The following is a 13,145-nucleotide window of genomic DNA, read 5'->3' as shown; positions in this document are numbered from 1 at the left end:
ATAACAAAAAAAAAGGCAAAAAACCCCTAAAACACAAACAAACAAAAAAAGCCCCACTTAGTAGTTCAGAGCAAACTTTGTACTAGTTGAAGATCTGACCTTGTGTTCTCTCCTAGGAACAAACAAGAGCAGAATGAGGATCATATTATTTTGCCTGAAATTTGGAGTGGATCAGACCCCTGCTGTTGCAAGCCCCTGCAATGAATGGCTATAAACAAGATGCATTTCCAGAGGATGAATTAAACACTGAGCCTGAGTGCTGACTGTGTTTCAGAGATGTTTATTTGTCCTTGCTGCCTCTCCATGAAGAGTTGCACAAGGACTTACTAAATTTTAACCTCACATTGTTCCTGGGTAAACAATGTCCTTTATCGAACCTCAGGAGTGCTCAGAGCTGAGATAAGCTCAGGTTGGCTCTGCTCTCTGGAGCTTTCAGCCTCTTGGAACCAGCTTCCCACAGACCCCAGGGCATCCACATCATTCCCAACAGCCTCCAAACCTCCGGCAGCTTTCTGCATTTTTATGCCAAAAAAGTCTTTTGAGAGAAGTGGAACAAGTTTTATCTCAGCTCCTCTCTTTATTTTGGAAAGAGAGAAGGGGGCAAACCATGAAAAATTGGTGATAAACTGTCCCAGGAGAAGTCCTACATGGAGCAGGGGGTTGGAATGAGGTGATTTCCAGTCTAAACCATTCCATGGTTCCATTTGCCTCTGTCCATCCTCCTCCTGCCCATCCAGAGTGGAAATAGTGAAGCCTGGAGAGCTTCCTCCATCCCAGCCCTCCCTCTGTCCCTCCCAGCATCACTGTGAGCACACGCACACACAAAAAAAGGCTGAAAAGGGGTGAATTTCACTGCAGACTTTCTGTCTGCTTCCACTTCCACAGCCTGCACAGCCTTGTGCTTTTGGACCATCTGCTGGCGTCCAGTGGGATGGGGACTCAGGGCTGCACAGCCACCAGCATCCAAGCAGGAAGAGCAGCCTGGAGTGCAGCATTTCTGGGGGAAAAAATACTTTTTTCTGCTCAGGAGGGAAAAGCTTAATGAAAGAAGTGTGAAAACCAACCCAGCTCCCTTTGCCTTCTCTCTCCTCCCTGCTTCCAGGGGTGTTTTGTGGTGTTTCCCCCACGTTGGGGGGATGCAGCCACAGGATGGGAGATGCTGAATGTGACTCTCCCAAAAGAAGGATCTGTGCCTTGTAGAAACATTTCTGAACTCGTGTTTGTTCCCTCTCCTGGGTCTGGGCAGAATGTCAAAGCCTGCTCTGAGCTGGAAATATTTTAAGACTAGCACTCACTGGAGACTGAAACAATGGCAATTCTTCAGCTACTGAGGCTTTTATAAAAGGGCTTTTGACACGGAGGCTGCTTAGGGTTGGGGGTTTTTTCCTTTCTTTTTTTTTTTTTTTAGTTGGTTTTTCTCCCAGAAAACACTGTGCTAGTGTCCTGTGTGTGCTCATGCACACACTTTTGAGTGTGCAAAATAATCCCTGTGCTTCCAGGGGGGGCCAAAGGTGGGAATGCCCAGGAGATACCTCCAGCCCTGCTCCAGTGAGGAGGAGGAGGCAGCTCACACGGGATCCAGGCAGCAATGCAGGAAGAAAAAGACATTTTAGAGTAAATGTCAGCTTTTGCGTTTCTGGGTTTGGGGCTTTTTTTAAATACGTGGGTGGGACTTTTAATGCCCAGATGAAGCTGAGATGGTTTCAGTCTCCAGGGCTTATCCAGAAGATTCACACAAACACTATGGAAAGTGTCTCTTTGCTCAGGGAGGATGAAATTTGACACTGCAGAGATTTTAACCCGGTGTTGCGGCGAGGAGCCTCGGTGGTTAGCGTGTCATATCTGATAAAGGCTAATCAGCCCTCCTTCAGGCACCATTCCATTCTTATTTCCATCTGCTCCCCATGCAGATTGTGCTATCTGTGATATGGACTCACAGGCAGGGACTCACTGCAGGTCCTGCTCAGGAATCAGAGGGTCAGCAGTGGAGAAGGACACTATGGATCCCAAAGCAGAACCTCTGAAAACAGCCCAGGAACTTCCCAAACCAGAACCCTTGAAAACAGCCCAGGCAGCTCCTGTGTAAAACAGAACCCCTGAAAACAACCCAGGTACCTCCCAAACCAGAACCTTTGAAAACAACCCAGGCAGCTCCTGTGTAAAACAGAACCCCTGAAAACAGCCCAGACAGCTCCAAAACAGAATCCTTGAAAGCACCTCCCAAATCAGAACGCCTGAAAACAACTCAGCCACTTCGCAAACCAGAACCCCTAAAAACAACCCAGACAGCTCCTGTGCAAACCAGAACCCCTGAAAACAGCCCAGGCAGCTCCCAAACCAGAACCCCTGAAAAGAGCCGAGGTACTTCCCAAAGGAGAACTCTTGAAAACAGCCCAAGCAGCTCCCAAACAAGAACCCCTGAAAAGAGCCCAGACATCTCCCAAACCAAAACCCCTGAAACAGCTCCCAAACCAGAACCCCTGAAACAACCTGGGTACTTCCCAAACCAGAACCCCTGAAAACAGCCCAGACACCCCAATCCTTGCCTGGAAACCAGCAGCCTCCAGCACCAGTTTGCCCTGGTGTGGGGATGGGATCCCACTGGGCAGCAGGATTCCTGCCCAGCCCCAAGCTCTGCATCCCCTGGCCCCAGTGCATCCCTCCCAGGCTCCTCTCCCTGCCTGGAGCCTCCTCCCCAATTATCCTGCTGCTGTTTGCTCAGGCCGTGTAGGTTTAGCTCTCCAGCCTCATGTGCGCTGTGTGTATAGGGAAAGATAGATCGTCGCTGCTTTCCAGTATAAATCACATTCCTTACAACACTCCAAAGTAGCATTTTCAACCTCAGGGTGCTAATAGGATCCAGCAGGAGAAAGAAATGTCAGCTAAGTAGCAGGCGCTGTTTGGAGAGTGCAATGGAGCTGATCCACAGCCCCGGGGCAAAAGGAGCAATCCCAGGGCAAAGGTTAAAGAGTTCAGGAGCACTTCAGCCTACTTAATTGCAACAGGCCTCTTACACGGTGTAAGATGGATGGCTCGGGCCGGCCGAGGGGCGCACAGCGGGGCCGGCAGCATCGCCCGCCCCGGAGCGGCGGCAGGGCCGGGAGAGGAGAGGGATGGAGCCATGGAGCCATGGAGGCCCCGCGGCTGCTGCTCACCCCTCACATCTCCCCGCAGCGCTGCTGGGGGTCAGAGCTGTGACAGCAAACCCTCTGGCCATCAGCTCTGTCCCATCTGTATCCTTCAGCCATCAGCTCTGCCTCATCCTGATCCTCAGGCCCTAAACTCTACCCCATCCCAATCCTCAGGCCATCAGCTCTGCCCCATCCAGATCCTGGGGCCATAAACTCTGCCCCATCCTGATCCTCAGGCCATGAACTCTGCCCCATCCCTATCCTTGGGCCATGAGCTCTGCCCCATCCCAATCCTCCAGCCATCAGATCTGTCCCATCCTGATCCTCAGGCCACGAACTCTGCCCCATCCCCATCCTCTGCCCCATCCCAATCCTCAGGCCATAAACTCTGCCCCATTCCCATTCTTGGGCCATAAACTGCCCCATCCCAATCCTGGTGCCCTAAACTCTGCCCCATTCCCATTCTTGGGCCATAAACTGCCCCATCCCAATCCTGGTGCCCTAAACTCTGCCCCATCATGATTCTCCAGCCATCACCTCTGCCCCATCCTGATTCTCAGGCCATGAGCCCTGCCCTATCCCCATCCTCAGGCCATAAACTGCCCCATGCCAATCCTGGGGCCCTAAACTCTGCCCCATCCTGATCCTGGGGCCGGCAGCATGAAGCACAGGGATTATTTTGCACACTCAAAAGAGTCTGCCCCATCCCGATCCTCAGGCCATGACTTCTGCTCTATCTCCATCCTTGGGCCATCAACTCTGCCCCATCCCAATCCTGGGGCCATCAGCTCTGCCCCATCCCAGATCAATGGGAATTTATACTGGAGAGGGCTTTTGCAAAGAGCTCAGCACAGGCAGATGAAAAACCAGTAGCCAGAACAACTCCAGCTGCCAAGGAAATGTTTCCTGCTCCCCTGAAAATCATAAGGAATGTTTTGAGGGGAAAGAGGGGGAATTGGGTACTGCTGCTGCTCTTGTAACTTTTCTTCTAGGATTTGTTTTCTGATTTCCTTTCATTTTGAATCTTCAGAATCTGAGGGTGTTTTGTATCAGTCCCAAGGTGTTTCTCTTGGGAAGGCGCCTCAGATAATATTTTTAGTAGAGTTTTGGCTTGTTTTCTGACACACCTCTGAGAAATGTCATCAAAAGCCTATGTTTTGCATGGAAAAGGTCTTTTGCATTATTTTTTTTTTTTCATCTGAAGAAAAAAAAATAGAATAAAACTATTTTTTCCCCTTTCTCATCGGGAGGTTTATGCTGTTTCCCTGGTGATAAAGACACAGGGCTGGCTCTTGAGACAGATGCGTTTAATAACTCCCAGCTCTGCCACAAACCCCCGCCATGACCTTGGGGATGCATGGGGTGGGATTTTGCTCTTAAAGCTCCTGTTTGGCTGGGGGAAAATGTCTGAAAATTCTGCCCCGTTGTTTTCACCCCGTCCCTCATCCCAGAAACTACCCCTGGTGCTGGGGATGCCCCATCCATCCATCCCCGAGCCGGGATGCTGCTGCTCCATCCATCCATCCATCCATCCATCCATCCATCCATCCATCCATCCATCCATCCCCGAGCCGGGATGCTGCTGCTCCATCCATCCATCCATCCATCCATCCATCCATCCATCCATCCATCCCCGAGCCGGGATGCTGCTGCTCCATCCATCCATCATCCATCCATCCATCCATCCATCCATCCATCCATCCATCCATCATCCATCCATCCATCCATCCATCCATCCATCCATCCATCCATCATCCATCCATCCATCCATCCATCCATCATCCATCCCCGAGCCGGGATGCTGCTGCTCCATCCATCCATCCATCCATCCATCCATCCATCCATCCATCCGTCCATCCATCCCCGAGCTGGGATGCTGCTGCTCCATCCATCCATCCATCCCCGAGCCGGGCTGCTGCTGCTCCATCCATCCATCCCCGAGCCGGGATGCAGAGCGAGGGTGGAGGATGCCCTCTCGTGGGAAGAGCGGGGCTCAGCCAAGTTCCCGATCCCCTCGGGGGCATGGGGAGACCCCCAACCCTGCGTTCCCCCTTCCCCGGGATGCTGCGGGTACCCCCAAATCTCGGGGAGCAGCCTCGTCCTCCCCATGGGGGCATCACTGATACCTCCACAGCATTCAATACCTTTTATTGAGAGGTGTGGTGGTTGTGAAAGATGTGTATTTTATGTTTGGCTTTTCACGAATATTCAAATGAATATTATATGTGTTGTGTATTAGAAAGAAATGCTGTATTAATTGTCTAAAGTAGTGTGTTAAATTCATATTTTATGGTTGGCTTTTCACAAATATTCAAATGAATATTATATGTGTTGTGTGTTAGAAATAATGCTGTATTAATTCTCTTAAGCAGTGTGTTAAATATAGTTTTAGATATGAAAAATTCGTATTTTATTGAGAGAGGTGTGATGGTTGTGAAAAATGCATATATTTTATGATTGGCTTTTTGCAAATATTAAAATAAATGTTAAATGTGTTGTGTGTTAGAAAGTAATGCTGTATTAATTCTCTTAAGCAGTGTGCTAAATGTAGTTTTAGGTTATAACAAAATGTTAAAATAGAAACTGTGCTATGTAGAGTACTTTTTTTAAAGAAAGGACTGTCACTAAGATAGCAGCCACAGGACACCTGAGTCTTTCAGAGAAAGGGAATTTATTGCCCCATTATCAGGAGAAATGAACTTCTTCCCGCCTCGAAGGCGCTGTCAGGATTCAGAGGAAGAAGCTGACACTGCCCAGACAGAATCCTGTGTTTGAATGGAATTTATGCATCATGGATGAGGTGTATGAATATGCAACAGGCTGTTGCTTTTAAGGGTTAATCCTTTGTTAACGTGGGTCCTTTTTCAGGCTCGTGCTGCCCAGAAAAAGGTACCCGGACATCTGTAACTCTTTGTTTCTATTGTCTCATATTGTCCTAAGTCAAATTGTCCAAATTATTATTACTCTAATTGCATTACTATTTTTATAACCATTTTATTACTATTAAACTTTAACAATTTTAAAAACAAGTGATTGGCGTTTTTCACAGTGGCCTTCGCCGGAATCCCAGGACGAGGGGAGAGATGAGAATCTTGACTCCATGTTTCAGAAGGCTGATTTATTATTTTATTATATATATTATAAGAAAATTGTATATTAAATCTATGCTAAAGAATAGAAGAAAGGATTTCATCCGAAGGCTGGCAAAGGAAGGGAATGGAATGATAATAAAATCTTGTGACTGACCAGAGAGTCCAAGCCAGCTGACTGTGATTGGCCATTAATTAAAAACAACCACATGAGACCAATCCCAGATGCACCTGTTGCATTCCACAGCAGCAGATAACCATTGTTTACATTTAATTTCTGAGGCCTCTCAGCAGAAAAGATCCTAATGAAAGGATTTTTCACACAATATCTCCGTGACAGAGAGGGGCCAGGAGGGTGGGCATGCAGGGGCAGCGATGGGGGTACCCCAGCTGCCAGCGCCCAGCCCAGGATCACACCCCACATCCCCCAGGCCCAGAACGGGTGCTCAGGAGAGAAGCAGGGCAGCCAGGATGCAGGGCAGCAGCAGGGGCCCGGGCCGAGGCCGGGGGGCTCCGGGGCAGGCGTTGCACAGGTCGGTGTCGCAGCAGTGGATGCGCACCCCCGGCAGCTCCTGCTGCTGGCAGTGCCGGGAGGTGGCACAGCCGCTGGCCAGGAGGATGCCCAGGACCACTGCAAGGCAAGCACAGGGAGGGACGTCAGGGAAAATGTCACTGTAGGACATGGAACAACGCCACGGGAATTCGCTGCTCCGTCCCAGGTAAAAAATGCGTCACAGACGTGTTTAATGAAAAATCCTTTTGCTAGGATTTTTCCTCCTGAGAAGCTGAGAGGCCTCAGAAACGAAATGTAAGTAATAATTATCTGCTGCTGTGGAATGCAACAGGTCCATCTGTGATTGGTCTCATGTGGTTGTTTCTAATTAATGGCCAATCACAGTCCAGCTGTCTCAGACTCTCTGATCAATCACAAGATTTTATTATCATTCCTTTCTATTCCTTTCAAGCCTTCTGATTAAACCCTTCTTCTATTCTTTTAGTATAGTTTTAATATATAATTTATTTTAATATATAATTTTCTTTTAATATAATATATATAATAAAATAATAAATCATCCTTCTGAAACATGGAGTCCAGATTCTCATCCCTTCTTTCATCTTGGGACCGCTGCAAACACCACCACAAAAAGGGACCTTTATTTCCTGACTCCAGCATTTATAAACTTCCCAAAATGACAGCGGATTTGAGGGTGACAGTGCCACCTCTCTGATGACACTGGACAAACCAACAGTTCATCGAGTTTCTCCTCCTCCATAAAAGAATGCAAAACAATGAGTTATTTACAGAAAACGTGTGAGAAAGTTCACTACAAGAATGTAAACATCAGAAGGTGTGGTGGTGCTCACAGGGGTCCCAGGATGAGGGAAGAGATGAGAATCTTGACTCCATGTTTCAGAAGGCTGATTCATTATTTTATTATGTATGTTATATTAAAAGAAAATTATATACTAAAACTATACTAAAAGAATAGAAGAAAGGATTTCATCAGAAGGCTTGAAAGGAAAGGAATGGGATGATAATAAAACCTTGTGACTGACCAGAGAATCTGAGACAGCTGGACTGGACTTGATGATCTTATAGGTCTCTTCCAGTCTTGAACTTCTGTGATTCTGTGATTCTGTGTGACTGTGATTGGCCATTAATTAGAAACAACCACATGAGACCAATCAAAGATGCACCTGTAGCAGATAATCAATGTTTACATTTCATTCCTGAGGCCTCTCAGCTTCTCAGGATAAAAATCCCAGCAAAAGAATTTTTCACAAAACACGTCAGTGACGAGAAGGCTTAGAAAATATTAAATTTCTAATTTTTAAAAAAATCAGGGTGACAGGTTTGGGGCTGAAGAAGGGCTGCACTCACCGCTCTCTGTTTTAATGCAGAACCGGTGCTTGAAGCCCTGGTGGCTCTGGGAGCAGGTGATCACCTCAGGCTTGGAGCACCCCATGTCCACGTTTTTGGTGCCAACCACGATGTTGCAGCCATAGCACTGCAGTCCAGACACTAAACAAGAACCAGAAGGAACACGGCTGGATTTTTATTTTATTTCATTTTATTTTTTCCCGGGGGGAAAAGGCTTCATCTCGTTCCGAGCCGCTCTCTACCGACGGCTTCGCAGCGCTCCCTGCCTTGCCAAGTCGCATTAAGCCCGAGCCAGGAGTTGCCCGTCACTGTTTACCCGGTGGGCCCGAAAATACAGAATCATCTCCCACTAGAGGTCAGTGCGAAATCAGAGATTAGCCGCAGATTTGAGCTGGGATCAAACTGTGCGAGCTCTGAAACAGGGGGTGGAAAGAGCAGGTGAAACCTCACAACCACAGACACCACCGAGTCGGGGCTCAAGGCAGGCTCAGAAACACCAAATTTTCACCAAATGTCTCCAGTTTAGCTGTGCTTGCTAGAAACAGCTTTTCCCTTTTTCACCAAATGTCTCCAGTTTAGCTGTGCTTGCTAGAAACAGCTTTTCCCTTTTTCACCAAATTTCTCCAGTTTAGCTGTGCTTGCTATAAAGAGCTTTTTCCCTTTTTCACCAAATGTCTCCAGTTTAGCTGTGCTTGCTATAAACAGCTTTTTCCCTTTTTCACCAAATGTCTCCAGTTTAGCTGTGCCTGCTAGAAACAGCTTTTCTTTTTTGCACCATTTTTCTCCAGTTTAGCTGTGCCTGTTTTGGCACTATTTGCTCCATAGGGATGGGTTTATCAGCGTGGCTTGGTTTTCCCCCTGATGTTATCACACAGGGTCTGTCAGGAAGGCAAACCTGCTTGGAAATAAAAGGGAAATCCTCCTTCAGAGCCACCGTGGTGCCTGTGACCCCGGGCCAATGGCCTCAGCGTGTCCCCAGGGCTTTGCACAGCTCAGCCCTTCCCTGCAGCCACTGTGTCTGAAAACTGCCACAATGGGAATTAAACCATTTCTCAGGTTCCTAAAAAAAAAAAACAAACAAAACAACCCACAAACCAAAAAGCCTTGAAAGGATATCAATTTACACCATCCACCTCTGTTGTGGAGGTTAAGGCAACCTCTGTTGATTAATCAGGTTGCTGTTATTACCTTTCCTCATCTCTGAACACCAACCCAGGGACCTTCCTAGCCCTCCTGTGTTCCCACAGGGGGTTTTGGGGGCTCAAAATCTGCTCCCACAGGTTTGGAGCATCCTCACACAGCCAGGCACAGCGAGGGGAGTCCCTGCCCGGCCAAACCAGGGAATAGGAGCCCAAAGGATCACAAATCCTGGCACGCTGCCCTTTTGTACAAAACACAGTGACACCACTCCATCCTAAAATCACCAGCACGCAGCTGCACCACTCGGGAGTGCTCCTAAATTCACCCTGAGGATAAATCCCACCTGGGCAAGTCAGGTTTAGGAAGGATGGAAAAGGGTAAATCTCACCTGGGCAGGTCGGGTTTAAGGAGGATATAAAAGGGTAAATTCCACCTGGGCAAGCTGGGTTTAGGGAAGATGGAAAAGAATAAATCCCACCTGGGAAAGTAAGGTTTAGGAAGGATGGAAAAGGACAAATCCCACCTGGGGATATATAATAAAACTATACTAAAAGAATAGAGTATAGGTCGGGTTTAGGGATGGTGTAAAAGGATAAATCCCACCTTGGCAAGTTGGGTTTAGGGACAATGGAAAAGGACAAATCCCACATGGGATTTGTAGGTCAGGTTTAAGGAGGGTGGGAAAGGGTAAATCCCACCTGGGCAGGTCAGGTTTAGGGAAGATGGAAAAGGATAAACCTCACCTGGGCAAGTGGGGTTTAGGGAGGATATAAAAGGGTAAATCTCACCTGGGCAGGTCAGGTTTAGGGAGGATGGAAAAGGATAAATCCCACCTTGGCAAGTTGGGTTTAGGGAGGATGGAAAAGGATAAATCCCACCTGGGCAGGTCAGGTTTAGGGAAGATATCAAAGGGTAAATCCCACCTGGGCAGGTTGGGTTTAGGGAGAATGGAAAGGGTAAATCCCACCTGGGCAAGTGGGGTTTAGGGAGGATGGAAAAGGACAAATCCCACCTGGGCAGGTTGGGTTTAGGGAGGATATCAAAGGGTAAATCCCACCTGGGCAAGTGGGATTTAGGGAGAATGGAAAAGGACAAATCCCACCTGGGCAGGCCGGGTTTAGGGGAGGATACAAACCGTGACTCCAGGGCACGGCCACACCAGCACTCACCCTCCGGCAGGACGAACACCACGGTCAGCAGCGACAGGATCCCATGGGCACCTCCAGCCATGTGTCTGCAGAGCAGGGGGGGCATCTCGGGGGTCCCCCAGAGCCCTGTTCACCCTGTGAGCTCTGGGGGAGCGGGCTGACACCCCCTCCTCCCGGCTCCTCACCCAGGCCGTTCTGATCCTCGGTGCTGCCTCCTCACCTGCCAGCCCTGCCCGGGGTGCAGCAGGGACCAGACCTGGCTGCCCAGCCAGCCCCTGGCACCCAGGCTCCTGCTGTGGGTGTTGAATTTCTCGCTGTTCCTCTGGAGAAATTCCCCGACTCTCTCAGTCCGTGCACAGACCTGAGTGCGTATGTGCTACCCTCGGTTATTTCTGTCCTATTTCCTCTGTCCACGATCACTTCCCATTAATACCACCGTGCAGCAGCTCTTGGAGAGAAATTCTCCCTAATCAAGATTTAGTTTTAAATCCACTTCAAAATCCTCTAATTCAGTTGGATTAGGCAGAAGGGGTTTGGGGAGATGTATGGTTTTACTTTATTTTTTTTTTCTTTTTTTTTTTTGCCTGTCTCTTTCCTCTCTGAGCTGTCTCATCTTCATGAACGGACCCACCGGCTTTCTGTGACATATTGTGCTATTTAAAGAGGAAAGGAATAATTTTATTAAAGAGAAAGCAGTCTAAACTAATTTTAAATCCAAGACTTGAGATCCTCTAACAAAGCACAGCTCTGGGGATGGCCCTGGGGTTAAGGGGGAAACCTGAAGGAGAGGCAAGAGGGTTTGAATGGAATATTTGTGTTTACATACCAGAAAATAGCTGCCTTAATAAAGCAGGGCGGGGGGGGGTTAGAGCTGATCTTAGGGCTTGGATCAGCTCTGGAGGGAGCTGGGGCTGGTGGGGCTTAGGGAGGGGACAGAGGGACAGCAGAGAGAGGGACTGAGCAGTGATGGCTCTGCAGGGCCAGGGTCACACCCTCATGGGACACCAGGGATGTCCCCAGCTGCAGGAGCAGGCCCCCAGCCCCCTGTGGGCCCCTCCAGAGCTGTCCCCACAAGCAAAGCCCCGGCTCTGAGCGGAGCTAATGGGACTTGGGGAGATAATGCTTACTAATAAGAGAGCGCGACCGAATGCGCGGGATTAAAAAATTAAAATGACAAAATAAGCAGCTTATGTAGCTCATCCAGCAACTGCCTGCTAGCAGCACCTGAAATCCCCCACCCTGGGCACCCCCAGCCCACCAGGCACCTCCTGTGCCAGCCAGGCAGGCTCAGAATTATCTCCAGCAGCATTTTTAGCAGGGATGCTGGTTCATATTTCACCAAGAGGCAGCACAAACTGGCCCAGGGAGGGGCATCTACAGCTCAGGAGGGGCAGTTGGCACCTGGGAGAAGTGCCCAAGAAATGCAGCTCATGGATTTAAATCCCTTAAACCACCCAGGGTGTCTCGCTTGCCTCGAAACAATGTGATTGTAACAAATGTCTGACACAGTAAAGCCTGAAAGCCTGGGGGAGAAGGGGTAAAAGGCAGGAAATGGGATTGATTTAAACGCGTGCATAAATCAGAGCGTTCAATAAGGAGGGAAAACTAACATTTAATCCCCTAATAAACTCATCGGTTATCTGGAAGGGGCAGCCAGGAGCAGCCTGGGCTCTGTGGCAGCGATGCAGCATCCCTGGAAGTGTCCAAAGCCAGGCTTGCAGCAACCTGGGAGCGTGGAAGGTGTCCCTGCCCTTGTCAGGGGTGGGAACGGGGTGAGCTGTGAGGTCCCTTCCACCCCGAGCCGTTCTGTGAGTCTGTGATGCAGCAGCTGTGCACAGCTGGCAGGGCTGCGCAAACCCCTGGGCGCTGCACCTGGATCCGCAGCCTCATCCGAAAAGCGGCTCCTCCGCTGCTCCTTCCCACCGGGAACACAGCGGGAAGGTCCGGGAGGGTCGCGGGGGTCGGGGGATGGAGGCGGCATCGGTGGCACCTGCAGCGGGATGATGGGAGAGTCGTCCTGGTTTGAGGTATTGCAGTGCTCACTTAGAGAAGTGTTCGTCTGGTTTGATTCCATTGGGATACCGAAGAGAAAAGCCTTAAGAAAAGGCAAAAAAACCCACACAACCTTTTCCACTGCTCTCATATGTGGAACTTAGAACTCGTCAGTAGCGCTGGCGGAACTCGGAGCGATTTACGAGCTCCGTGGCAGCGGGAACGCCTCGGGAATGGGAATGGGCTCCCTCCTGCACCGCTGCTCCGGCTGCGGGAGATGCTCAAACGCGAGGGATACGCGGAGAGAATGCCCAAACCCTCGGGATATCCAGCGGGAAAGCTCAAACCCCGCGCAGGTGACGCGGGAAAGGGCAATCCCGCGCTGAGCTCATCCCCGCGGCACCGCCCCGCCGAGGGCGGGACTCGAACCCGCGACCCCTGGAGCGCCCGCCTCCATCAGCGAGGCTAAAGCGAAACCACGCCCCGCGCGTCACGGGGCAAGGGAAGAAGCTCCGCCTTCTGCGCGCTGATTGGTTAAATGTGATGAATATATTAAGAGGGTAGCGGAAAGTGCGCGTTTTAGCGATTTAACCGATATTTTCGTGAGTTTTAGGTCAAATTTGGGGCGCAGAGTAAAATATTTCTTATGGGGATTAGAAAACAATGTCGGATTGAGGGGAAAAAGAATAGCAGGGTCGGCTCACTCTGTTCTGTAGAGATGGAGGTTGCTGGAGGTTTATAAAGCTTCGGGTGAAAGTCGGCA

General features: G+C 49.5%; 1 protein-coding gene across 1 annotated transcript; it reads right to left on the bottom strand.

Moving 5' to 3' along the window:
• Positions 1 to 6,666: 6,666 nt before the first annotated feature.
• On the bottom strand, positions 6,667 to 12,464 carry LOC132082414 (uncharacterized). The gene is made up of 4 exons (XM_059486676.1): positions 12,263 to 12,464; positions 10,412 to 10,516; positions 8,103 to 8,243; positions 6,667 to 6,851 (listed from the first exon to the last, which is right to left on the bottom strand). The coding sequence occupies exons 1-4, from the start codon at positions 12,462 to 12,464 to the stop codon at positions 6,667 to 6,669; spliced, it is 633 nt and encodes a 210-aa protein (XP_059342659.1).
• Positions 12,465 to 13,145: the final 681 nt, after the last annotated feature.

The sequence above is a fragment of the Ammospiza nelsoni genome, chromosome 20 (genome assembly GCF_027579445.1).
Source record: "Ammospiza nelsoni isolate bAmmNel1 chromosome 20, bAmmNel1.pri, whole genome shotgun sequence".
Classification (NCBI taxonomy): Eukaryota; Metazoa; Chordata; class Aves; order Passeriformes; family Passerellidae; genus Ammospiza; species Ammospiza nelsoni.
This window is presented reverse-complemented; position numbering and strand designations above follow the sequence as displayed.